The following is a 26,223-nucleotide window of genomic DNA, read 5'->3' on the forward strand; positions in this document are numbered from 1 at the left end:
AAAATCTTAAATTAATTTTGAAAACATTTTAGTTCAGCTTACATAGCATAGATCTAAACAAATATTAAAATTAACATATCAATTTTGGTCAAATTTTCTTTTCATTTTTTAAATAAAACATGTGTCCTACGAAATCTGTTTGAGGAAAAAAACTGAGCACAAAATGAGCTTTGTAAATAATAAAATATTCCAATTTAAGTTAAATAAATGCACTTCATTAAAAAACAATAATGAGAATAATGAACAATAAGGACATTTTTAAAGGATCCTAAAAAATCTAAAGCCAAACTATAACCTTAGTGTAAACGTTTTTAGCTATAATCCCGTTTTCAATTTTTTGTTTGTAATTGTCTGTATTGAAACAAGTAATTCTTTAATATGTGTGTACATACGTATCATACAGTTTAAATAAGTTCATAACCAACGAATTCATAACATACATAAATTAAAATTCATGTATGTGTCGCAGAATAATTTAAACATTCAAATTATAACGATTATTTGTTGGTACACATTTGTTTTATTTCTTTGTGGTTCCCCTTTCTTTCGTGCGAGGCAGATACATAGTTCTGTCAACGTAGTCTGGCCGTGGGCATGAGTGAGACAGATAGTGCTCGTCATAACTCACCACACTGTGCGTGTGTATTGGAGGGTGAGAAGGAATGGAAAAGGGATCGACATGAATTAAAGAGGGAGTCGAGTTGTGAAATTCAATCAACATGCCACGCGCCAGAAAACGTTTCGCCGAAAGTCCGGTCAAAGACTCGGATAATGAATCCTCGTCATCAGAAGTGGGATTTCCTCCGCCTCCAGCCGACGATGCAAATCTTTTGTCAATTTTGGAGATGCAAAATCGTAATTTCGCTGAGCTAATAAAACAAGTGCAGTGCTCTCAAAATGAACCAAAGATGCCAAAAACATTGTTCTGCCAAAGTTCAACCCTGATCGTGCAGGATCAGACGCTCTCTCCTGGTGTTCAACGGTCGACTACATCTTGTCCGAAAACCAGCTAGTGGGCAGCGCTCTTGTAATGTCCCTCAGCAAATCACTGGAAGGCACCGCATCTCACTGGCTCTCGCAGACATGTTTTCCCGGCATTACGTGGACGCAGTTCCGAGAATTATTTTTGCAATATTTTTCTGGAACGGAGACTTTGGCCGCAACCGTTATGAATTTGCTAAATGCACGCCCAAACGAAGGAGAGTGCTTGTCGCTGTATGGAAGCAGAATGGTCACATCACTTATGGCCCGCTGGAAGTCACTTAGCGTCGAGCAGATTGCAGTATCCGTTACGTTGGCACATGCAGCTGGGATAGACAAACGATTGCGCCGTTTGGTTTTTACGACGGATATCAAAACCAGAAACGAGCTGCATCAGGAACTCAAAGCCTTTTCGTTCGACACTAGACAGAACCAGCATTCGAGTGACAACTTATCAGCACCCCAAGGAAAAAGAGTCAGGACTATGTCTCACATCACGTGTCATAATTGTGGCAAACCCGGACACAAGAAGGCGGAATGTCGCTTTAATAAAGAGGCAACTCAGCGTCAGCAGCCCCGTAATCAACAATTTGGAGCAAAAGATCGATCATCCGTGATCTGCTATAAATGTGGAAAAGCTGGACATGTATCTACTGTGTGCCCAGATCGTCAGGAGCGTCCGCCGATGAAGAGCAATACCATCAAAGACGTAAACATATGCACAGTACTTGAGCCCTTAGGAACGTTGCTGCAGTTTGGTGAGTCGTTCCAATTTTACTTCGACTCCGGAGCCGAATGTTCACTCATCAAAGAGACTGTATCACTGAGATTATCCGGCACTAGAATAAACAACGTAGTGACATTGAGGGGTATAGGTGGCAACTCTGTTTGCAGCACTTTACAGATATTGGCGAATGTTTTAATTTGTGAGCGTTCTTTCGAAATCTTGTTTCACGTAGTTTTAGACAATCATATCAAATACGACGCTCTGATTGGCCGGGAAATTTTGAGCCAGGGCATCGGCGTGACAATTACATCAAGCGCGCTTACTATGTTTAACGAAAAGTCTGTATTACCTGTCGTAGTCTCCGAATGCACTCCTGACCTGGCTGGTGTCGATACCGATTTACATGGACAGGATAAAGACAAACTGCTCTCAATATTACAGGGGTATTCAAATTCTTTTATAAACGGTATACCACAGAGTCGCGTGACTACGGGACAGTTAGAGATTCGCTTGATTGATCAGAATAAGACGGTTCAGAGACGCCCTTATCGATTGAGTGTGGAAGAAAAAGAAAAGGTTAGACATTCCATTCAAGAGCTGTTGGAAGCAAACATAATAAGACACAGTTCCTCTCCTTTCGCGAGTCCGATGTTACTTGTCCGCAAGAAAAATGGTACAGACCGTCTGTGTGTTGATTATCGTGAGCTTAATGCCAATACCGTTTCCGACAAGTACCCATTGCCACTTATATCTGACCAGATAGCTAGGTTGAGTGGTGCTAGGTTTTTCACGTGCATTGACATGGCGAGTGGCTTCCATCAGATCCCAATACATCCAAGCTCTATTGAACGGACAGCGTTTGTAACCCCAGAAGGGCAGTATGAATACTTGGCTATGCCTTTTGGGCTTAAAAATGCGCCTTCTGTATTTCAGAGGGCCATTAATCGTGCCCTAGGCGATCTGACTCATACATATGCCATCGTTTATATGGACGATGTAATGATAGTTGCACGCACAAAGGAGGAAGCTTTTGACAGGCTAAAAATAACTCTACAAGCACTCGTCGAAGCAGGATTTTCTTTCAACATTAAAAAATGCTCCTTTCTTAAATCTTGTGTAGAATATTTGGGCTTCGAAGTTAGAGCAGGTGAAATTCGACCGAATCCTAGAAAAATACAAGCTCTTACAGATTTACCGCCTCCGCAATCTGTGACTCAACTGAGACAATTTATTGGACTGGTCTCGTATTTTCGTCAGTTTGTACCCAAGTTTTCACAGTTACTGAAACCACTCTATGCTCTAACTTCAAAAAGCATGTCATTTTCATGGGAATTAGAGCACGAGCAAATACGACAGAAGGTAATTTCAATCCTGACTAGTGAACCTGTTCTTACTATTTTTGATCCACAATTTCCTATTGAGCTTCATACAGATGCGAGTGCCGATGGCTATGGCGCAATTTTGTTGCACAAAATCGAAAACAAGCCACGAGTTATCGAATACTTTAGTAAACGGACTTCGTCAGCGGAATCGCGTTATCACTCGTATGAGTTGGAAACACTTGCAGTTTTCAATTCTATTAAGCACTTTCGCCATTACTTGCATGGTCGACATTTTATCGTTTTTACCGATTGCAATTCTCTCAAGGCATCTCGCACAAAAGCGGAACTGACTCCAAGAGTCCATAGGTGGTGGTCGTACATGCAATCTTTTGAGCTTGACATTCAGTATAGGCCAGGCGAACGAATGGCTCATGTAGATTTTCTGTCTCGAAATCCCATATCAAAAGATCGCATCCAGTCAAAAGGTACAGTGGAGAAACATATAAATTTAGCAGAGATTACTGACAAATGGTTGTTAGCTGAGCAGCAACGAGACGTAGAAACGTCGTCTATTGTTTCTAAATTGCGTAACGATGATCTTTCTGAGGATTTGGCCAAAACGTTCGAGTTAAGGGCAGGAACGCTGTATAGGAAAATTCAAAGAAACGGAAAGACTCGTTGTCTCCCTATCATCCCAAAGCCATTTAGGTGGTCAGCTGTAAACAATGTGCACGAGTCAATTATGCACCTTGGTTGGGAAAAAACCCTTGAGAAAATGTACGAATACTATTGGTTTGACAAGATGTCCAAATACGTTCGCAAATTTGTCGACAACTGTATTACATGCAGATTGTCAAAGCCCCCATCTGGTAGGGTACAAGCGGAATTGCATCCCATACCAAAGGTTAACATCCCGTGGCATACAGTCCACATCGACATCACAGGGAAGCTTAGTGGTAAAATGAACAGAAGGAATACATAATCGTGTCAATAGACGCCTTCACGAAGTTTGTCTTTTTATCTCATACATCGAGGCTAGACACCGAGAGCTGTATTAAGGCATTAAGATCACAAATATCATTGTTCGGCGTACCCTCTCGTCTGATCGCAGATCAGGGACGTAGTTTTTCAAGCACAGCATTCCGTGATTTCTGTTCGGTTCAAAAGATAGATTTGCATCTGATCGCCACGGGTGCTAGTCGGGCCAATGGCCAAGTAGAGCGAGTTATGAGTACTCTAAAGTCCATGCTAACAGCGGTTGAGACAGGTCAGGGGTCATGGCAAGATGCTTTATGCGAAATTCAACTGGCTCTTAATTGTACGCCCAATAGAGTGACTAAGGTTAGCCCTTTAGAACTACTTATTGGCAAAGAAGCAAGGCCGTTTGGTCTCGTACCTGTTGTTGAAAATAAGAACGATGTTGATATTGATAAAGTTAGAGAAATGGCTAAGCAAAACATGGAAAAGAATGCCAATTATGATAAGGCTAGATTTGATAAAGATAAGGCTACTATTGTAAGACATAAAGTTGGTGATCACGTTTTGCTTAAGAACGAAGAGCGACATCAGACAAAATTAGACCCTAAGTTTAGAGGACCGTTTTTAGTAACCGAAATATTGGAAGGAGATCGGTATAAACTTAAGGCACTAACTAATAATAGAACATATAAATATTCTCACGAATTTTTGAGGCGTATGCCTGAGAAGGGGATTACCACGGAGTTGGATGATGAGTGTGATGATGAAGAAATCACAGAACTAAATGATGAAGTCAGTGATGAAGATGCCACAGATCAAGCCGGCGAGGGCTGTGATCTTGAAATAGAATAAAGACCTTTCCGGATCGGTTCCATGTTTCATGACTTTCTGTAGAGGTGAGCGCCCGAGTTATGTGGTTCTCCATTTGCTGCATTAATATTGAAATTTTGGTAATGATCGGACGTCAGTTATTTGGCCGGCTTATAAATTAAACTGTGAGCTATTTGCGATGGCCGGTTTGTCTGGATATAAGCTGTGGGCTAAATTAACTTGTTTATTGGCTGGCCAGTTTATTTTGTTAATGACTGTGTGCTAGTTGTTGGCATGATTTTTGTAAATGAAATGAAGAATATGGTCGCCTTATGAAAGAAAAGGCTGAATAATTTTAATTGTTTGAATTTAAGTTGGTGGTAATCCGAATCTCATGGCAAACGTTGTATAAGAGTAAGAAATAATTTGTTCAATTTTTATTAAGAAGAAAAATGTATTTTTGCGAAACCTGCTTGAATTTGAATTTGTATTAAAAGGAAAATAATAATAATATTTTATTTTGTAAAACCTTTATATTGTAAACTCACGAGGACGTGAGATAGGTCAGGAAGGCCGTGTCGCAGAATAATTTAAACATTCAAATTATAACGATTATTTGTTGGTACACATTTGTTTTATTTCTTTGTGGTTCCCCTTTCTTTCGTGCGAGGCAGATACATAGTTCTGTCAACGTAGTCTGGCCGTGGGCATGAGTGAGACAGATAGTGCTCGTCATAACTCACCACACTGTGCGTGTGTATTGGAGGGTGAGAAGGAATGGAAAAGGGATCGACATGAATTAAAGAGGGAGTCGAGTTGTGAAATTCAATCAACATGCCACGCGCCAGAAAACGTTTCGCCGAAAGTCCGGTCAAAGACTCGGATAATGAATCCTCGTCATATGTATGTATAAACAACTTTTATTCGCAAACTTAATTAATTTTTCAGGCACTTTGATGGTGTTAACCATTTGAAAGCTCTAGTATACTGTTAGTCAGGTCTAAACGTAAAATTCGCTTTACCAAAGTCGTTTCAAAACGCACTATGGAATAGCAGATTTCGAGACTTAAAAAAACTGGGAAAGTGGACTGGATAAAAGGGGCGGAAAAGGGGGAATAAAAATGAGAGAGAGAGAGAAAGAGAAATGAGATTTGCAGTGTGGTGAGTTTGAGTTGTTTTTGTTCTTTTGGAGGTGTGGCGGCATCAACAAATCGCACATGTGTGTGTGACGTAGTAGAGAGCAATTTATGGCTTTTTGGCAAAAACTACGAGCACAACAAATAAACAGAGCGAAGCGCACGATGTAAACAAAAGAAGCAAAAATTCGATAAACGAAAACAAACGGCGAATATTCAAAAACTGCCAACAGAATTTGCAAGTCAACAAATTTCAATGAATAAATATCAAAACAGTCACGAACCGATTTACATTTTTTTTTTTTTTTTGCTGTTTTGTTTTTGCACCAAGCTCCGCAAGTACATATGTGCAAAAACCGAAAAATAAATTAAGAAAAAACAAACTTTTCTTTAATTTGCAGATGGCGAAGGTGAATACACTGTAACCAGCAAGAGAAAAAGAGAATCGCGATGAGAAGGAAAGAGAGTTCCCGAGAGAAAGACAGAGACATAAGCCAGAGAAAACGAGAGCCAAAGGCAGCCGGCGAAATAAAATTAAATTCTACACTTAAGAAAATTCAAATTTAATTCTCAAATTCCAAGACAATTGTTTCCTGTATCAGTAACTATTTTCTTAAAAATAAAAATGTTTGCAATCCTTTAAAAAAAAAATAACAAACAAATTAGAAATCTTGTAACAGAACTATAAAATATTTCTTTACAGAATTTATTTTTTCTTTTAAAAAAATTTATTTAAATACAGACTGTTTTAGTTTTGAATTTAAAAAAATATTTTTAAGTGTAGCAGCTTGTTATTGTTGTTTTTTTGGACCTGGAACAGCTGTTTGGTAGGCCCTTCCGCCGTACGAAGGTCCCCCCAATAAAGCCCCCCTCGAATTTCAAAAGGAAGCGGCTCTGACCTGCCGGCGGCTGTTAAAATAACCGAAAACAAAAACACATATTGAGCGACAACTCTTTTTAGCATATTTTCATTAATCCGTCTGTATGGTCTTTTATTTTACTTTGTTTTTGCGCTCGTGTCTCGTTTGCATGACTATAAAAATGTCTAAAAATAGTCGACAAAAAAAAAAATCGCCGCCGAATTTTCGGCAAGAGATGGGTAGAGGGGTGGGAAGGGGGAGGGGGATTTATCTTATTTGGAGTCCCAATTCCCGATGTAGATTTAGATCCAGAGGTGGCTAAATCACGTGCAGTTCTTTTGATTTTAAAATAATAATAAATATAAAAAAAGGAAATACTCATCTGAATAAAGTAAACAAAATAATCACTTAAGAATTTATATTTATATTTCAGCCAGCCAAAGTTTATTTATCCTTAAAAATACTAATACTTTTTAGGATCACTTTTATGGCAGCTTTAGGATAGATTTGTTTGATTTTAATTTTAAGTCATTTTCTGCTGGTTGAAAAAAACAAGGAAATTATGAAAATTTCCCAGATCTTCCGATTCGTTATAAAGTTAAATTAAAGTAAAACGTACTATTCACTCCATTGGTATCATATACTTAAAATGATTAAAAGTCAAACTAATTTATATTATGAATCGAAATTTGTTCATTATTTTAGAATTCTGGAGATCCTTTTGTTAGTTTAGGGATCAATATATGGTTATATTCTTTTACCCTACATGTATTGGAATGTACTTATTGTTTGTCTGTTAACGTCTTGAGAGGAATTTTAGCTTATTGCAAGTAATTATGTATGTATTTTGATCAAATAAGCTTTCAAACTTTGACCTGGGACATTGCGAATGCTGTTGTTGTGTTGTGTTGTGTTGTTCACGTTGACAGAACGACTAGACAGTGGCTCAATTGAAAGTGTTTATACGTACCTTCACCATCGTCCCCATCTTCATTCTTTCCTTTCAGAAATTCTTTTGTATTTTTCCCGCTCCGAATCGTTTGTTTACTTTTATCTATCAGAGGGTCAAAGGCTTGAACTTTGGTATGTCGCCCTCTAAAAACGCGCCAGCCATCCATCCATTCTTCCATCCATCCATTCTTCCATCTATCCATCCATTCATCCAACCATTAAATCACCCATAAAACCTCCCACCCAACACAAGATCCACACAGGAAAAAATGCTTGGCATTTGAAAATGCATACCTCGTTGATCTCGTCATAAAAATTTTCAAACGATTGGCTTTCACAGCAGAACATTTTTTTTCGTTTAAGTTTTGCAAAAAAATATTTATAAAAATGCAAAAAATGGCGAACAAATCTAAATCGAGGTGCATCAAAAAGTAAGTTCTTTCCCAGTGCGCTGTGTTTTAAAAAAGGTCCAATGAAAACAATCTTAGAAGGTCTTTCTTTTTTAAATATCTTATCGTTTAGTTTTGAACAAACGGAGTTGTACACATTTTTTGTCTGTGTGGTCCAAACAAAAGAAAACGAACTAATATAATAATAAAATAGGGTAGAATATAGTATAATAGAGTAGAAAACTGTAGAACAGGGTAGAGCGAAACGGAAACAGAGCTGACAGAAGCGCAAAGTCTGGATATTACCAGATTGTGAAGGCATTTGCCGGTAAAATGCGCAAAACGAAGCCTTTAAGTCCCAAGTTCCCAAACGAAAAGAAACGAAACGAGTTTCGTTGCCACAGATACTTCACTCCACATGCAAATACACAGTCGAGCCAAATACATATGTGTGCATGTATTTAGATACATATGTAGATACTACGAGTATGTGAGTTTGGATTCCTAACTAGATGGATAGATTGGCGCACGTACGCGGATTCCATTTGTCACTGGGCTAAGCTCCAACTAGGCGGAGATGACAGTTTTATTTATTCGATTTCCATTCATTTTTAATTATTTATGCAACCCGAAACGGAAGCCTCGTGCATTTGCACCGACATCGAGGTGAGACAAAGGTAAACAAATACAGGTGGTTCGAATGGCTCAGGTGGTTATTCCGGCGAACACATGCCAACGCAAGAAAAAAAAGCGCAATTTTGTATGAATAATTTCAAAACAAATGTAAACTGGCGCCAAACTATCCTATTTTAAAAATATGTGTACTCGCCTTTGGGCACAGAAAGCTTAGATTGCTGAATCAGCCCCATTTTGAGTAACTGTTATCTTATCAAATCGCACTTAGAATAGGCACATAATACTCAAAATAAGTACTCGAAGTCTTAAAACCTGCACACAAATACTTAAAATAAATTAGAGGCAGTAGCGGCAAATATGCACATGATAAAGAATAAACAAATCAAAGGAGGAAAACGTGAGGTTGCACAAATACCCTTTAATATAGTCGTTGTTCATGACACAGAATGACGAAAGTGTACATTATTTCCGATTTAAGTATTTGCAATCTTATCAAATCTTACTTGAAGTATAGGAGGGAATTAGACTAAAGAATTCGAGGTAGGAAATTATACATTTTGTGCATTTACTTTAAATAATGAATTGAATTATTTAAAATCAGAGGAAAAAAAAAACTAACTAATCAATATTCAATAGAACTATTCAAGAGTATTAAAGCATTTACTTATGTGTTTTAGTTCATAAATAGTTTGCGAATACAAAAGCATTTTTTACGGTTTTGATTGAGGTTGTTTTTTTTTTATTTTTGGCTAAATAGTATCTTCTTTTAAGAGGCACTGACCTACACACACACACTCAACGTACAATTTGATTGCGCAATTTTCTCTAAGAACAACAATAACAGAACAAGACTGCAAGGTACATATGTACATACATAAATACAAGCAAATTGCACTGCAATTAGAAAAACTGCAGGTGTCTGTGAGGGAGATGGACACAGCTGTGGTCAAACAAATAGTAGTCTAAAAATCTTTTAGGTGCTATAATACCCATATATGAATTTTACATTGCTAAGTAATACTTTAATTTTCTTTAAAACTTAAATAAAGTTGTGTTTACCATTACACAAATCTCATTTACTTTTAGTTTTCAAAAAAACATAATATTTAAAGAAATAATTTATTGTTTTAGACTACATACTAACATTGACATATTTATTTGAGCTATAAAACTAATGGAAAGTTTTGACTTATGACCTATGTATCTATAGATATTATAATGTTGTTATTTTGACACACCTATAACTATGTTGTGCTGGACCGGCTTCGCTTATTAGACGCTCAGCACATCCCGCCAATAGGCAATAACAATGTGTACGGACCGGACCACCCCCCCTTTTTTTTTTTCAACCGACAGACACACTCTTCGGTTCTCCACGACGTTTTCCGACGACAGCCAAGGTTAAAACTATAAATAGATATGGAGAAAAATCAACAACAACAGCAAACAATCAACAACAAAAAAAGCGAGTTGCAAAATCTATTTTTAGCTGACAGCAGCGAGACACCACCGACTGTAAGAAGAGTAAATGAAAAACTTGAAACGAAAAAAAAGGCACGAAGTACAAAACTAATCTAAATCCAAATCCAAGTCGCACTTAGAATGCCCTTAATAAGCCAACACAATAAAGCAACAATAAAAACAACGAAACATCGAAATTGAGTGATTAAATCATAATATAGTTATCCTAGTTTGATCATCATTGACTAGAAAATCATTTGTTTAAATATGTTTTCTAATTAATTTAATATTAATTAATTAATCAAAAAATGTATACAATTTTCACATTTTTTGAAAAAAAACTATTATGAAAGCAAAGTTTTTAAACTTCTTCCACAATAATGATGAACTAGATTAAATAACAACGAACGATAAGTTCTTTGGCAAACATTATAAAGATAGCTGTGCTAAACATAGAATAGATTTCATTCATATTTTTAGCAGATATAAAATTACCTACTATCAGAAAATCTTTGAGAATAGTTTGTTTGGTAAAGGTAATAAATGAAATTGCATTTCACATCTTGATATCGTTTTGGTTAGTAATGAGAACAAATTTAAACAGCTGTGTTAATACAAAAGCCAAATAGTTGGATTGACTTAATTAGTATAAATTGTTATCAGTTGAATGTCAATCTAACCATATAAATTACAAATAAGAAAAGTAAATTATTGAAAAACCGGCAAGCCCGCGCCGTAAAAAGCTATTTGAAAAGAGCTGACCCGAAACATTTACCAATTCTGTTGCCTCAGCTGGCGATTCTGGGTGCTTGGCCCAGTTTAAAGAAGCTTTGGCACCGGCAATGGGTCAAATTAGTTTGGCTGCCGAGTCGAGTGCTCTGCCCCGTCCCCTCGGAACGAAAAAAAAAAAAAGTCAATTCCCATTCCGAATACGAATACGAATACGAATCTGACGTACGTGAGCCAACGAACACACGCACTCTTGTTAAAGAAAAGCACAAAAAAAATGAAAAAAAAAAAAAATAAAAAAAAAATAGGTGCGAGAAATCAAACTTGACGACTACGTCACTACGAAAAGTTTCAAGTTTCCCCGACTCATTGGCGATATCGATTCACTGGAAGTGCTATTGGAAATTACTAGTAATACACTGAGAAAAATGATACCTTTTATGGTTAGCTAAAACTATAATAACTTTATATGCAGACAGCTTCTTAAGGTTTGTTCCACATTAAACAGTAAAGAAGAGCTACACTCAGAGAACACCCAAAAAAAAAAAGAATATTACCTACATTTTAGGAATATAAACTTCATAATTTTATAATTTTTTTTTTTGTGCAAATATTTTTATGCAATTTTACATGCATTGTATATAATATTATGAAATTATTCTTTAATTTAAATATTAAATATAATATTTTAAATTCAATAGTCAGATATTTAGTTTATCTTTTTCATTACTTACAAAAAAGCAATTGACTAATTTAGACAAAGCAACCCTGTGTTTTGTCCAAAAATGATCAGATTTTAATCATTTTTTGATATCTACATACTTATTTAATCAATTCATGTTAATTTCTAATTTTTTATATAATCGGGGCATGGCTGATGAAGATGAATGTTATAAATTTGGAAAAAGCTCTTTTCTTTCTTTGTCAGGTAGCCTGGTTTTTTCCTCCGTGTAGTACAGTTGCACTGGTTAGGGCCGCGATAGTTAGTGGGTGGGCACAAGGTCTTTGGCCATCTGATAATACGATTGCAAGTAGAGAAAAAGCTCGTTAACTAATGAGCAGAGCATGGTTTGTTGACTCTTGTTGTGTTTTATTTCAGCAGAAAGTGCAAGGTAAATATGTATAAGTCAGTGTAAAGGTCTAGTTACCTTACAAATTCAGTATGCTTTTTTAATTGCAATTTAAAAGGGTAACTATAACAGAATTTCCAATTAAAATTGGATAAAACTCAATCCACGAAATTGGTATTGAATTTCCAATTTTGTATGGGAAGTCGTCAAAGGCAATTTAATACAACCAAGCAAAAGCAAGCACATCACTATTAAATATTTGCAACAGCAATATATTCTAGCGTTGCTAAAAATACAATAATCATCCGTGCTCCCATTTTCAAAGCGCACGGTTTTATTTTTAGGTGCTTTAAAATTCGCAACTTGTGTATCAATAATTTTATTTCTCCTGGTTTTTTTATATCTTAGTCTTTTTTTGCATGAAAAATTTGTTAGCTGTGTCGATCAAGCTTGAAATTTTGTTAAAGGAACTATTACCATTTTTTAAGGTTTAAATTCTATTTTTTTTTTAATTTTGATCCGTAGAAACTGTAATTTAAACGTAATAGAACTTCTTTGATAGTCCTGTTAAAGAAGTCTATTTGACCTTTTGGCTTGGGAAAGTTAACCTAAGAAATATAAAGGTAATAAAGTTATAGGGAAGGGTGGGGCAAAACCGACATTATTGGATTTTTTTTTTAATTTTAAGTTAATTTTAACATATTAAGCCATTGGCTTAGGAATTTTAGCCTTAAAAAAATAGGATAAGGGAAGGTATGAGGAGGGTGGGGCAAAAAAGACATTCCAGTCGTTTCTTATTGTATTTTAATATAATTTTACACATATATGTATACATATATTTTATGGTATAAGTGATAAGTTTCAGTAGAAATGATTTTCTGAACATTCCCTCAGTGGTTTTTGGGTGCCAATTGACGAGCGTTACCTGTGGACGATCACATGTCCCAGGGATCTGCCAATAATCAATAGTTGGAAGCGAGTCGAAAACAAACCATTAACCAATAAGCAATAAACCCCCCCACCCACATCAATCAACTCAGCTGGTTTGTGTGACGTTTTGGCGAATCGGTTCAATGAGTGCTAAATAATATCGGGGTTCGTGACAAAAAAACTGCGACGTTGACGAAATGCCCTAATAATGATTATAATCAGGGGACCATAAATCGCAGGGCGTAGTTGCGGCACGAAGGATAGCCCCGCCGATCCCATTAAGGATCCCAAAATATGAGCTTAATCGCCATGAAATAGACAATGTATATAAATAATATTAATATGCATGGCAAAAAGAGTGGCAAGACTGCATAAAGTGGAATGCCAAACTCACCACAGTTCAAAAGCCCCAAAAGAGCTCCAAACGAGTATAGTATTCTCTCTCTCCCTCTCCGAAAACCGGCTTTCGTTATAAATAACGCCGCTCTCCGTTAATTTATCTTTAGACCAAGTCTCTAGGGTGTCCAAATTTTATAACTATCCGCATAAATGTTGTTTTTATTATACAAAGGATCTTAAAAAAACATGCAGTTTGAGAACTGTTTTTGGCTTTCCATTAATCTTGGTGCTTCAATAATTTTTTTAAAATTTTTGGAATTGCTGATTTTAAACAATAAAAACAATAATTTATTTCCCCTCCTTTAATTTTAAAAAAGTACAAATTTGGCCCTAAGGTGTATTTGTCAAAGCTTTGCGGTTTTAAGATTGTTAGCTTGAACAATTTACAATTTGTGTGAAAAGAGACACTAATGGTGGCACTCTAAACATGAATTTCATGTTTTTAATGAACTGTAATGTGAATTCGCTTATACAATTAACAGTGGTTGCTGGTACAAGCGAAAAATAAAATATGTTACGTCAGCATTTTGAAACCGTATAACTTGAACTATTTTTTAGAATAACAACAATCGTTCGTTCAGGTTTCCTAATGGGGGTTCACATTTTGAAAAATAAAAAATGTTATAATTAAAATTAAATATATACAAAATATAGGTGTAGTTTTGTCCATATTATAAAAGATTGTGGAAAAAAATTGTTTAAGACCTTCATAAAATCATTTAACCAAAATTGATATTTTTGTTTTGAATAATTAATAAAAGCCACATTTGGCACACTGTGCTGTAGAGAAATTCAACATTCGAGAGCAGCGGGAGAGAAAATGAGCGATTTTAACATTCATGCTGAGATACAACTAACAGTGGCAGAGAGCGACAATTGATTTTTTTGTTTGGTATGGTATGGTATGGTGAAAAGGTTCTCTTGAGAGAGTTGGGTGAAGACTAGCTCTCCCGGTGTTTTTTTTCTTGTTGCGTCGGCAGCGAGTCGACAGAGGCAGAGCTTATAAATAAGGCGAGTGGCCCGAAAACAAATTTATTCGACAAAAAAGCGAACCGACGAGCGGATAAGGCGAGAAATACCTGAAAGGCAGCAGCGTAAAACACGAAAAGCCAGAAACAGTATCAGAGAAACAGCAAAATACACATCAAACAAACTGAACTAAAACCGAAAACAAGAAACCGTAAAAGAAAAGCCAGAAAAAGAAGAGAATCGAGGCAGCGTAAATAACAAACAGAGCGAGTTGAAGCGAACATCGAAAACCCAAAAACAGATTAAACACAAAGTCGTTTTTCCGGAAAACGCGCGGAAAAGTGAATTTCCATTTTTTTTTCGAGTGAAAGTTTTGGGCGCTAACGCCCGCCCACGCGCCACGCCCACAATGAACCGTTCGAACAGCTTTGTTAGCTCGCTAAAATGGTGGCCACTTCAGGGTCACAATAACCAACCGGCGGCGGTGGCGCCACCTGCCGGCGGCTACTCGCAATCAGCGCCCAGTTCGCCCACCTCCAATTGGCCACCGCCACTGCAGCAGCAGCAGAATCCGGCCGCCCACCGGCTCCTGCCGCCCAACGCCCACCAGAAAGTGGCCGGTGGTGGAATCGCCGGAGTCACCTTCGGCAGCAGCGTGGCCGTCCAAAAGCTGCGCGAATCCAAGTGGTTCAAGCCCGAGGAGCAGCGCATCTTTTGCGCCGTCGTCGAGTGCGGATTTGTGGTTGAGATCCGGAGCATCGCCGCCGCAGAAGCAGCTGCGGCCAATGCAGCAGCCGCAGCAGCTGCCGCCGCATCCGGCGATGCCGATGGCGACGATGATGGCGACGTCGACGCCCTGGAGGAGATCGACTGTCCGTTGACCCAACAACCGCTCAACCCACCACCGAAAGCCCAATCGAAGTCCCAGTCCCACCAGCAGCTGGTCATACCGCGCAACGGGAGCAGCTTCCTCGAGACGCAGGACGAGAACGAGACGCCAGTGGCCTCCTGGTACGGCATCGTCCTCTGCAAGGTGGCCAAAGGTGAGTGCTAAAGCCATCTGTTCTCATTTTCACATGTATCTTTTTCATAAAGTAAATATTAAATCGAGAAAAGACAGCACTGCTCGATTGAAAATCTAAATCTGCAAGTTGGCCCAAGGTGAGTGCAAAAACACACCGAGAAAAATATAAGCAAGCAGGTCACATATCTTTTTTATAACTAATGAATATTAGTTCAAGAAAAAATAATCAACAGCTGTTTGTCAAACAAAATGCCCAGGACGAATTTGGTATCTTTTTGATTAGTAAATAATATGATATGGTAAAAAAAGTAAACAGTAGCTCTTGGCAATTTCAAAGGCTGTTGCTCTTACCATAATATTAGTCCTTTTTTTGTAACAATTACAGTTCATTTATTGGAGGATGTGGAAAATGTGTAATTTTACTTTCCTTTAAACTTTATCACATCAGATACATTTTTCTTTCTGTGCACTACAGTGAGCTCTCCAGCCGCAAATCACAGGAAGTCTGGTTAAAAAACGAATTTTAAGAAAAATGGGCGCTTGAACGTCAAACAAAGCTTACAAAACGTATTTTGATGAAATCTGCAAACGATAGACTTATGTATCTGTTGCATGTATTGATGAAATATACCTATACTATCTGAAGTCACTTTGTGCAATTTTTTAATTCCATTTATAAGTGCAAATGTTGCAATACAAGCAAATAGCTTTAGTTCAGATTTCTTGATCACATGCATTTTTTATAAGCAGCAAATGTTACTGGGATTTAATATTTAATTGTGAATTACTTTTGTGGTTTGGGTGGGATTCGTTATCTTTTATTATGGCTGACTAATGCGCTTTGGACAAATACAAAGCAATTGCTTAAAGTTGTAGAAAAATGTTATCCCCCAAAAGTTTACATTGGGTTTTATTTAATTTCTTTAAAATATTTGTTCCTCATTATAAAATTTATTGTATTATCTAGGATTTTATTTTATATTCCGATGCAAATCTGAAAAATTTTTATAACGGTATACACATCTGTAGTTTTTGGTCTGTATGTTTTTGTTTACTATTGCCCTATTTTTAAATTCAGGTATTACTTTCTTTTAAGTTATGCATTGTTTAATCAGTTGTTTCGTACTTGGAGTGAAATTTAAATGTCTTGAAGACATGTCGAAGTTCCACTGTAGGTACGTCATCAAGGAGCTGGAAATTTAGTGCAGAATACCTGCCCAACTTTCCAGTTGATTAATAATCACAAAAGTTCGGACGTCAGAGAGTCGTTAAGCTAATCTATTGTTTGGGTTTGGGTTTTTGGGTGCATGTCGGAATTGTAGAATGTCATTCAATAAACAAACAGCACACACATGCGCACTGGCTACGGAGTACACACACGCACACAGGAATACTTTTATCTAATTGCAAATAGAATTCAACAAGAATATCAAGAAAGGGCTTATCAAATGCGCAACTGGCAGCGCAGTCGACGCCGGCAGAGGGGCCATTCACAATGCTTCGCCGACAGCTGCTAGAACATTCCAAAATTATAGGCCCAAAAAACCCAAACACGAAGTTGAAAACAAAAGAAATGAAATTCAAAAACGAAATCGAAAACGAAAACAAAAGAAACCAAATAAGAAAGGTGGAAAAAAGGTGAATAAAAAAATATAAACACATAATATAATATTATGGTTGCTCAGCCGGGTCTTCACTGTGTGAGTGTGTCTGTGTTGAATTGGGCTGCAAGTGGTGAGCTTTGCTGCATGGTCACAAATTCACCACGCGCACACGACTGTTGCATCTCGTGTACCGGGCATTAACCCACCACACGTGCCGCAGCAACACAAATGTATGCTTATACGCAAGTGTATATAGTGCATATATATGGATACAGCCAAAGCCACAAAAATAGCACTGGCTTAGAAGCAGTGTATTCTTTTCTATGATTCGGTGACGCCAAATTCGATAATTTTACTAAGTAGGTGTAAACCTAACCTTAATTGTTTTTTAAGTTTTATACAAAATATTAAATTAATATTTACCACGTGTGTACAAATAAATAAACGTTATTAAGGCATCGCTGAATTACTATTATTAATTTTAACAAAGTGTGTATTTCATTATAGTTATTATTTATTTTTTAAAGTCCTACATTTGTTTTAAACTAAAGATTTTAAAAACTTATGTAAATTGCAACATTTAATACAATTTTAGTTTAATAATTTTAATAAAAGAACAATTTGTTATCAGAACTAATTCAAACTGAACACCTACATAAGGTAACCGACAAAAATAGTGATTTTGTTAAAAAAAAAAAAAGAAAGACAATGACAGATTGAGAATATTTGATTGATTTCGCCCTAATAGTTCTGAGTATCTAAATAGTTCGAAATGCGTTGCGAATGGGGGACACACTTTTGATTTACCTTGGCCTCCTCAGAGCCATTTCTTGAATCAGATTTGTATGTATGTACAAATGTGCAAGTATATACAGACATATGTAAATATTTGTGATAATAGAAGCTTTTCTGGTCAGCAAATAGGGCTCAGTCCAATCAATAAAACGCTGCACTCTGGCGCTAATCGGTTTCCATGGCACTTGGCCAGCCACTGATTATAGTCCAAAGGCAAATTACTCGCACTTGTCCGATTATACATGCTATATGTACGTACGATACATATAATATATGTATCTTTCCCCAAAGAGTCGGGGGGGAAATGGCTGTGGAAATCGTTGGGCATTGCGCATGCGTGCTTATCAACGATATTTATAATGGCCACATGACACGTACGACAAACACCCACTTCTCTGCCAGTATTAAGTTTGATTGATTATCTTGCATTAGAAAGCGTTACCGAAAAGCAAATATGCATTATTAATCCATAAGAATGAGGTGGGGGCTCTTGGGCGAGACAGGTGACACAGCTTTTTTGCTCCACACAGCGTTCAATGATCCACATCCACATCTTGGGGGATACAGTGATCATTCAAATAGAAACCTTTAGTTTCTGATTGTGTTTTAATTTTTACACATCTTGATTAATTGAGAGAAAGACAAAGTATCAAGTGATACAAAAAAAAAAAAACACATTAAAGAAAACCTTATTAGCAAAACGACTGGACATAATTTTAAAGAAATTATATACTTAAAGCAATGTTAATTTACTAATTGGCTCATCGTTAAAGTGAGCTCACTGGAAATGCTTTCGCCCAGAGTCCAGGGGGAAACAATTATATTTATTATTACTAGTGAGATAATGGAATTGGCTTACAAAATCACTGGCTCAAGCGACATGGGCACACAACAATCAAACAACTCATTCAGGCAAGCCATCACCCACAAAAAATGCTCTAAACAAGTTTAAATGCCTGCAAATTGGTTGGACATGGCAACAAATGAACAACAAACATATATTAAGCCGAAAAAATACCATTAGAGCAGGAAGAAGCAGAAGCGGCTGAGTGTAAAATACTAAGGAGTGCTAAATATTGCATGTCAGTCATTAATTCACAAATGCCATAACGAATTGCGCAAACAAAAGAGTCACTCATGACCATCCTGGTTGCCAGAGATTGCCATTATGTCACTCGATTCCCGAATGAGGAGTTCCCAAAAGGTGCCCAAGTATGACGAAAAAAGATATATAACACCAGTATAAAATCTTATTTTATTATTAAATAGTATATGTCGTTAGCAAAACGCACCTTTTTTCCACGCTTTTTTCTGCGCAAGTCTGTGCAAAATCTTTCGACCAATGATCAAAAATCAAAATCAATTGGTATTATTATTAATTGAATTGATTCTATGCAGGCATATATATGTATCTACTACATGCATAAATACATACATATATTGTACAATGCAATTGAGTCCACCTGTTCGTGGGGTTCTGGTAAATTGCCAGGGAAACATTCCAAATTGCCTGAATTGATGTTAATGGAAATGCAACACAGACTAATTTTGTTTTCTCTTGATCTCTGATTTCAGACAATAAGCCCAAGCCCGAGACCATTGAGATATTTTCTGTGAAAATACGTGAGAATGGCACATACAAACTAATCAAAATGCAGCTTGCGGATATTTGGAGTCATGGATGGGAGTTGCGCATCAATAATTTTGCCGACAAGGAAAAAGTGCCGCACAACGAAAAGGACATTCGCAATCAGGTGAGTGATATAACCACCAAATAAAAAGTGGTCTTGATGGAAACTCAGAAGTTCGGAATGTTAGCGAAAGAGTGTAGCAGCCAATAAAATTAACTTATATCTACATATTTTATTAAAACTTCTGAGAGTCAAACAAATTGAAAAATTAACGAATCAAATATTAACCCATTTTCGATACTTGCAGGTGTCGGTGGCGCGCAAGGCCAAGCAGAGTCTGTGGAACAACAACAAGCATTTCGTGTACTGGTGTCGATATGGAAGTCGTCAGCAGGATCTGCGGAAGCGACAGGTAACGACGAGTGCCAATCACGTGCTGCTGCACCTGATCAATTGATAAATTGATAAGCGGAGCCAAGAAGCCGAATGCCGAAAGGCGAAGAGCAAATGAAATAAGCAAAATGAAGCGCCGCGACACAGAAACCAAAATTTGCCAGTCCCACAAACCCTCTACCTGATCCTACCAACCCAGTCCAAAATCCAAACCCAAACTTCCGCCCACCCACATGCATTGATTGTTGTAGTTGCAGCCGCAAAAAGCAAAAAAAAAAAAAAAAGGGCAAAATAACAACAACAAAAAAGCAATGTAAAAACACAACAACACTCACACACACACACACACACTGACCAAACCATATACTCAAAACTAAGCATGCACGACAAAAAAAAAAAAAAAGTGGACTAAAAACGTACTGAGGAGGGAACCAGAAAAAAAGAACCATTAACTTTTCTAGGGCCCTATCTAAAACCAACTTCATCCAACCACTGAATCATGCTTGCTTTGCTCATATCCAATATTCGCCAAGTTAAAAAAAAAAAAAAATGAAAAGAAAAGAATAAGAAGATGGTAACCCAGAGAAATTTCCATACGATTTAACCTTTAGAAACTTAAATGCATCCACCCACACTCCCCGCATATTATTTCGTTCGAGAAAACGATCATCTTCTTCAGTACTGAAAAGCATTACTTTCTGTGTATATATATTTACATATGCATATTTATTTCTGTGAGACTGCAAACTGCCCATTTAATGTTGTATGTTTAATAATGTGCAAAACTGATTGTCCGGGGGCCCCGTGTGATTTGGTTTTCGATTTCGTCAAGACTTTGCTTGATTTTCTTTTTCAACCACTTTCAGTTAGATTTTCCGGATTCAAAGCCAAATATACGTTGAGTTTGTGTTTAGCAAAGGCTCAATGTCTGGCAAATTGTACTGGATTATCTGGCGGAATGCGAATGAAAAGCGAAATTATTGGCATTGGCATTGGCATTGACATTGACATTGGCATTGGCATTTGGGATTGGCGAAAATGAAGATCGGAAACGGGCCTCCTGGGCTGCCTGCCGGGCTGCTCTCTTCTCTTCTTATTCCGGCACATATTATTCCGGCTCTATATTCCGGCTAACCGCCTTCAATCGCAACCTGAGACGTACGTATTTCTGTTTGTACTCTGTGTCTTAAAAGTGAATCTATATTGCAGATGTCGGAGTGCGTGAAGTGGGGCAGCGTGGGCATGAATGCGGGTATGCTGCTGGTGCTCAATAATCGGCAAAAATGCTATTCCCACTCAAAGTAACAAGAGAACAAAAACCAAAAACCCTTTATTTTCCATTTCTCGTTTTTTATTACAAAAAAAAAAAAAAAAAAAAAAAAAAAAAAATCAAAGAAGAAATAAGTAACTACTTTGCTGCCGGCGTTCCAGAGGCAACCAAACACAGACCGATTTTACACAGCAAACAAGTATTAAAGTAAATTCGGATGATAAGATAATTTATGGCTTAAGAACGCCAAGGGCAGTGGAAAAAAAACCAAATGCAAATATACGTATTAAGTGCAAAGAGAGCCAAGAAAATTCAGATCAGGGCGAGGGCTTTTGGCAGTATTAAAAAATAAAATCAATTAAATTAAATCAAAATCAAAATAAAATACACTGAACTGAACTGAACTAAACTAAACTAAAAGCGAGGCCAGAGCAAAGCAAGAAACATGGTCTGTACTAAATCACCCTACACTACACTCCCGCCCATGATTGTATAGCTGTTGCAACTCGAGCTACAATTTATCAAATACTTTTGTATTTACAATTGTGTATATGACACAGAACGAGAGAGAGAGACACACACACACACACTGTGAAATTCGAAAAGACTTATTAAATATTTGTTTGTTTTTTTTTCGTCCTAATTTTTTGTTTTCATGTGATTAAATTATACGTATACATTATTATATATTTATACATTTTGAATGGCAAGCATATGCAAGGCAACAATTTTTGTTTTCTTTGTTATTTAAGCGTAATTAAGAAAAAACCCACAAGTGGGAAAAAACAAAAAAAAAAAAAAAATTAAGCGAAAACTCTACGTAGCAGGCATATTAATTTAGCATTGTAAAAACAATCAAAAACATTCGAAATGTTTCGTTATGTATTTAGCTCTACATGACCGACAAACGATGACCCAAAGACGGCGACCCAGAAACAAAAACAGAAACAGAATATCTAAGCAAAAATGGCAACTTTAATTGCCGGAAAATATTTTTGTACATAGGCAACTGGACGCACTACGGACTCTTCACACACGTAATCAAACAAAAAAGAGGATGCAAACCACAAAATTACAAAAAAAAAAAATTTACAAAATTACAAAAATATATAAAATGAACGGTAGTTCGTAAGCTATACATATACATATATACATTATTACTTATTTTGTTTAAGTTTTGTCTTTTGTAAGCAATTTATAAAATATTTATAGTAGTCTTATATACATTTCGACAATGTGAGGAAATTTGAATATAAAACGTTTGTAAAATGCTTTATATTGATAATATTATTAAATGTTTACCAACGGATACAACAAAATGTAACAAGTTTGAAAAACTTATTGAATTGGGAAAATGGAATCTTTTAATGGAAGCATATTAGTAATAGGTAAGGTAAGTTTCCTTACTTATTTTGGTAGAGTTTAATGATACTTTAACGAGCTATTAAGTAAATCGCTTCAAAGTCATTAAATAATACTTCTGCACACACCTTGACATTGCTTACGATAGTACCTACACCTCTTGTAATCAATTAGATAAATGTATCACCTTCAAAATTAATTGAATCGTTTCAATTTGACCGACCCATTTTCGGTTTTATCAAACCTAGCGGAATGTTTTCCTTCTCCATGAAGATAAGCGAACGTCAAGTTAAGCCAAAAATAATAAAGTCAGATGTGATTTTTAAAAAAGATAAAAATATAAACAAATATGTAGCTTTTGCATACAAAATGAAAAATATTTTTAACACGAATTTGAATCTTTTTTGCTTCCTGCTTGTATGCAATCAAAATGGCACATTTAGGAAGTATTTAAGGTACAATAAAGTTAATTATAAAAAGCCAGCGAGTAGCAGTGAAGGGATTGGTTTTTTTTTCTGTTGATCAGTAGTTTAAAGCATTTGAAAGGAAAGCAATTGTATATTTTTAAAAAAAATAGATATCTCGCTGATATGGTTGAAATATAGGGAAGAATTAAAAAAATACAACAATATATTTATACGTTGAAAATCTATTTTTCAATCTTACAAAAGACACGTTCGGTTAGGCAAGAATATTAAGGAATGGAATCTGAATATTAAACAACCCTTATTTAAATATATTTTCTTAAGAATGCAAAGTAAAAAATGTAAGTCGTTTATGCAACTCAAAAATGATTCATACGAATCGATAAGCACAACAGTAAGAGTCTTTGGGTTGAACAGATAATTGGGGAGTGGAAACGCCAGAGGAATGGATTCAAAATAATGATCAATAAGCTCACCTCTCGCAGCAGTCCGAAAAGTACGTCCGTGGAGAGGGATCGCTCGTGGGCCTCGTCCATGATGATGGCCGCATAGCTGTCCAGTTCCGGATCGCGCAGACTCTCGCGGAGCAGGATACCGTCCGTCATGTACTTGATGACCGTGCGCTCCGAGGTGCAGTCCTCGAATCGGATGGCATAGCCCACATCCTCGCCTGGAAGACAAAAGAGTCAAGATTAGATGATACACCGTTTATTACAAGATTTGATTTCAAAAATAATATGGTTAAACTATTTCATTTTGTGTGGTAGAAACAGTTTTAAATCAAAATGATTCCCTGATTTGTTAATGGATCATATTATCTAAGCAAAGATATTTCTTTAAGCACAGATATTTGTTTAAAAAAAGAATTCACGATTCAAAAGTTAAACAAACAGAGAATTACTTCTTAAATCTTATAAGATCAAGATAACTTGATTAACTGAGTATTAGTAATACTTTTGGTAAATCCTTTACGTTTCACAAAATATCTCTTTTAGTTCTTTTAAAGATTTGATTTAAATGTTGACCTATACAAAATTGGTTATTATTACATTTAAAATTTGTAAGGTTCTATAACTCTTTGGGAAATAATGAATATTTTTGTATAAGTTATTAGGATTTCGTTGGATAAAACCTATTCGGAAAGAGAGAGAAATATCTTTACGTTTCTCAAATGATTGTTTTTGGTTTCGTAAAAAAAATTTGCAAATGACAATGGAAAAATGCTTGCTAAACCCTTGAGATACAATGCTAACACAATGTGGTGAAATTGGGAAGTGCCTACCCAGCTGGGTGTCCATCTCGTCGGAGACGCGCTTGGCCACCGACATGGCGGCCACTCGACGGGGCTGCGTGCACCCGATCATGCCCCGCTGGCTGTATCCATCCTCGTGCAGATACTGGGTGAGCTGTGTGGTCTTGCCGCTGCCCGTCTCGCCCACGATGATGATCACCGAGTTCTCACGGATCACGTTGAGCAGCTCCTGGCGCGAGGCGAACACGGGCAGGAAGCGGCGCTGCTCCGAAATGGTCTTCTTGCGCGAGAAATCACTCTTGCCGCCCGTATCCTGGTCGCGCATGTGGTCGGCGAACTTCTGATCCTTGCGGTAGTCGGCCGTATCGTTGTCCTTGTCGAAACGGGCATCCTCGTCGTCCTGCGGCCGCTGGACACCCATGATGTTGCCCAGCTTGGTGCCGCCCAGCTCCCAGTGCTTCTTCTGCGCCTTGCGGCGCTCCTTCTGCTCCCGATAGGTGCGCACCAGGGCGCTGCCCTTCCGCGCCAGCAGCGCCATATCAGAGGTGGGATCCTTGACGGGCACCACCGGCTCCGGCTGCTTGGTGAACACGATGCGGCCGTCGAGGAATGGCGGTATGATGTGGTGCACCAGCAGATGCACCCGCTCCAGCGCCTCCTCGTCGAAGTCATCGTTCACACTGATCGACATGACCACGCCCGAGGTGAGCATGCGGTTCCGCTCCCACAGCTCGTTATCCCGATTGTTCTGCCGCTGCTGGGCGCTGATCCGCTTGGTGCGCTTCTGCTCCAGCTGCTCCTCACGCTTGCGGAAATACTCGGAACTGGCGCCGGCAAACGGATTGTTCTCATCGTCGTAGCCCTCGTCGATGTTGTACCACTCGCGGTCCAATCGCCGCTGCTCCTCCTCCCACAGGTCCAGCGACTCGGGATCCTCGCCCCAGGGCGTGGCTCCACTGCGCTTGCGGTCGTGGGCCCACTGATTGTACCGATGGGCCGGCGTTGGACGCGCCGTGTCATCCTGCCGGCGATCCTGATGCCGTCGACTGCCGCCACCGCTGCGCACCGACCAGTCACGGGATTGGCTGTTGTGGCGTTTCGGCGTGGGCATGTCCCAGTCCGACTTGCGCTGGCTGCCGTCGCCATCCTCATCGTCCCAGGAGCTGTTGGACACGCCGCTGCTGCCGCCGCCGCCTGGGGTGCCCGGCTCCCGCGGCGTGTGGACACTGCGCTCGGACACGGACCGATCGCGATCACGATCACGGCTGCGGTGCCGGTCCCGCTCCCGATCCCGCTCCCTGCCTCTATCCCTTTGCCGGCGCCTGTCGCGGTCGCGTTCAAAGTCGTTGTCTCGCTCGCCGTCACGCTTCCTGCGCCGATCACGATCGCGTTCGCGATCCCGGTCCCTGCCCTCCGCCGCGGAGGATGACGAGCTGGCCAGGCGGCCACGCTCCTTGTCCCGCTGGATATGCTCGCGCAGACGCTCGCGGGCCTTCTCGGAAACGCCGCCCGTGTGCGAGGGCGTCTCGTCCTTGTGCTCGCGCAGCTGGCCGCGCAGCTTCTCGAAGCTCTTGGTGTCCGGCTTCTTGAAGGCGAACTCACTGGATCCGCCGGTGGTTTGGGGCGTGGAACTGCCGCCGCCGGCGTCGTCATACTCGCTGTCCTGGAAGGACATCAGCCGCTCCGATTGCTCCTTCTCGGCACGCCGCTTGGCCGCCAGCTTGTCCAGGCCGAGGAGCGATGCCTGCGGCACCTTGAATCCGCCGCCGCCCTTCGTTTGGGCGGCATCCTTGGGCTTCCGGATTACCAGGCCGCCGCGCGTCTCCTGGCCCGTGGTGCCCTCCAGCCGGTGGACGCCGGCCTCGTCATCGTCGGACATCCTGTCTTCTACTGTGTTGGCCAAGTGGATAGCGCTGCTCCTTGGACTTTTCCTAAATCCTCCTCGTTGCCGCAAAAACGATTCATTCGCGTTGGCGTTGCTGCCGCTCACAGCTGATCGCCAGTGCTGCCACCCGGTTGGAAATTGGAGGGCGACAGTGATGCCATTCCGACTGTTTTGTAGCCAGAACTAGTTGTAATGATTACACACAAGAATGGCCAATAACAAACATTTTTGCAG

General features: G+C 38.7%; 2 protein-coding genes across 5 annotated transcripts; one reads left to right on the forward strand and one right to left on the reverse strand.

The window, feature by feature from the left end:
* Positions 1-14,401: 14,401 nt before the first annotated feature.
* Positions 14,402-22,384, forward strand: LOC128264843 (uncharacterized). 4 transcript variants are annotated; one of them, XR_008268775.1, is made up of 4 exons: positions 14,402-15,391; positions 19,347-19,525; positions 19,710-20,953; positions 21,005-22,384. XR_008268775.1 is itself a non-coding variant. In XM_053000556.1 (4 exons), exons 1-4 carry the CDS (start codon positions 14,758-14,760, stop codon positions 20,695-20,697), a joined length of 954 nt encoding a protein of 317 aa, XP_052856516.1. In that variant the 5' UTR covers positions 14,402-14,757; the 3' UTR covers positions 20,698-22,384. The 4 variants fall into 4 exon arrangements, 2 of the variants coding, with proteins under 2 accessions (XP_052856516.1, XP_052856515.1); XM_053000556.1 differs by having other exon boundaries at positions 19,710-19,814; positions 20,662-22,384; XM_053000555.1 differs by having other exon boundaries at positions 19,710-19,814.
* Positions 22,385-23,192: 808 nt separating this feature from the next.
* LOC128264850 (pre-mRNA-splicing factor ATP-dependent RNA helicase PRP16) lies at positions 23,193-26,133 on the reverse strand. Its single transcript, XM_053000565.1, has 2 exons — positions 24,135-26,133; positions 23,193-23,522 (listed from the first exon to the last, which is right to left on the reverse strand). The coding sequence occupies exons 1-2, from the start codon at positions 25,981-25,983 to the stop codon at positions 23,212-23,214; spliced, it is 2,160 nt and encodes a 719-aa protein (XP_052856525.1). The 5' UTR covers positions 25,984-26,133; the 3' UTR covers positions 23,193-23,211.
* Between the last annotated feature and the right edge of the window lie 90 nt (positions 26,134-26,223).

This window comes from Drosophila gunungcola, unplaced genomic scaffold (genome assembly GCF_025200985.1).
Source record: "Drosophila gunungcola strain Sukarami unplaced genomic scaffold, Dgunungcola_SK_2 000081F, whole genome shotgun sequence".
Lineage (NCBI taxonomy): Eukaryota > Metazoa > Arthropoda > Insecta > Diptera > Drosophilidae > Drosophila > Drosophila gunungcola.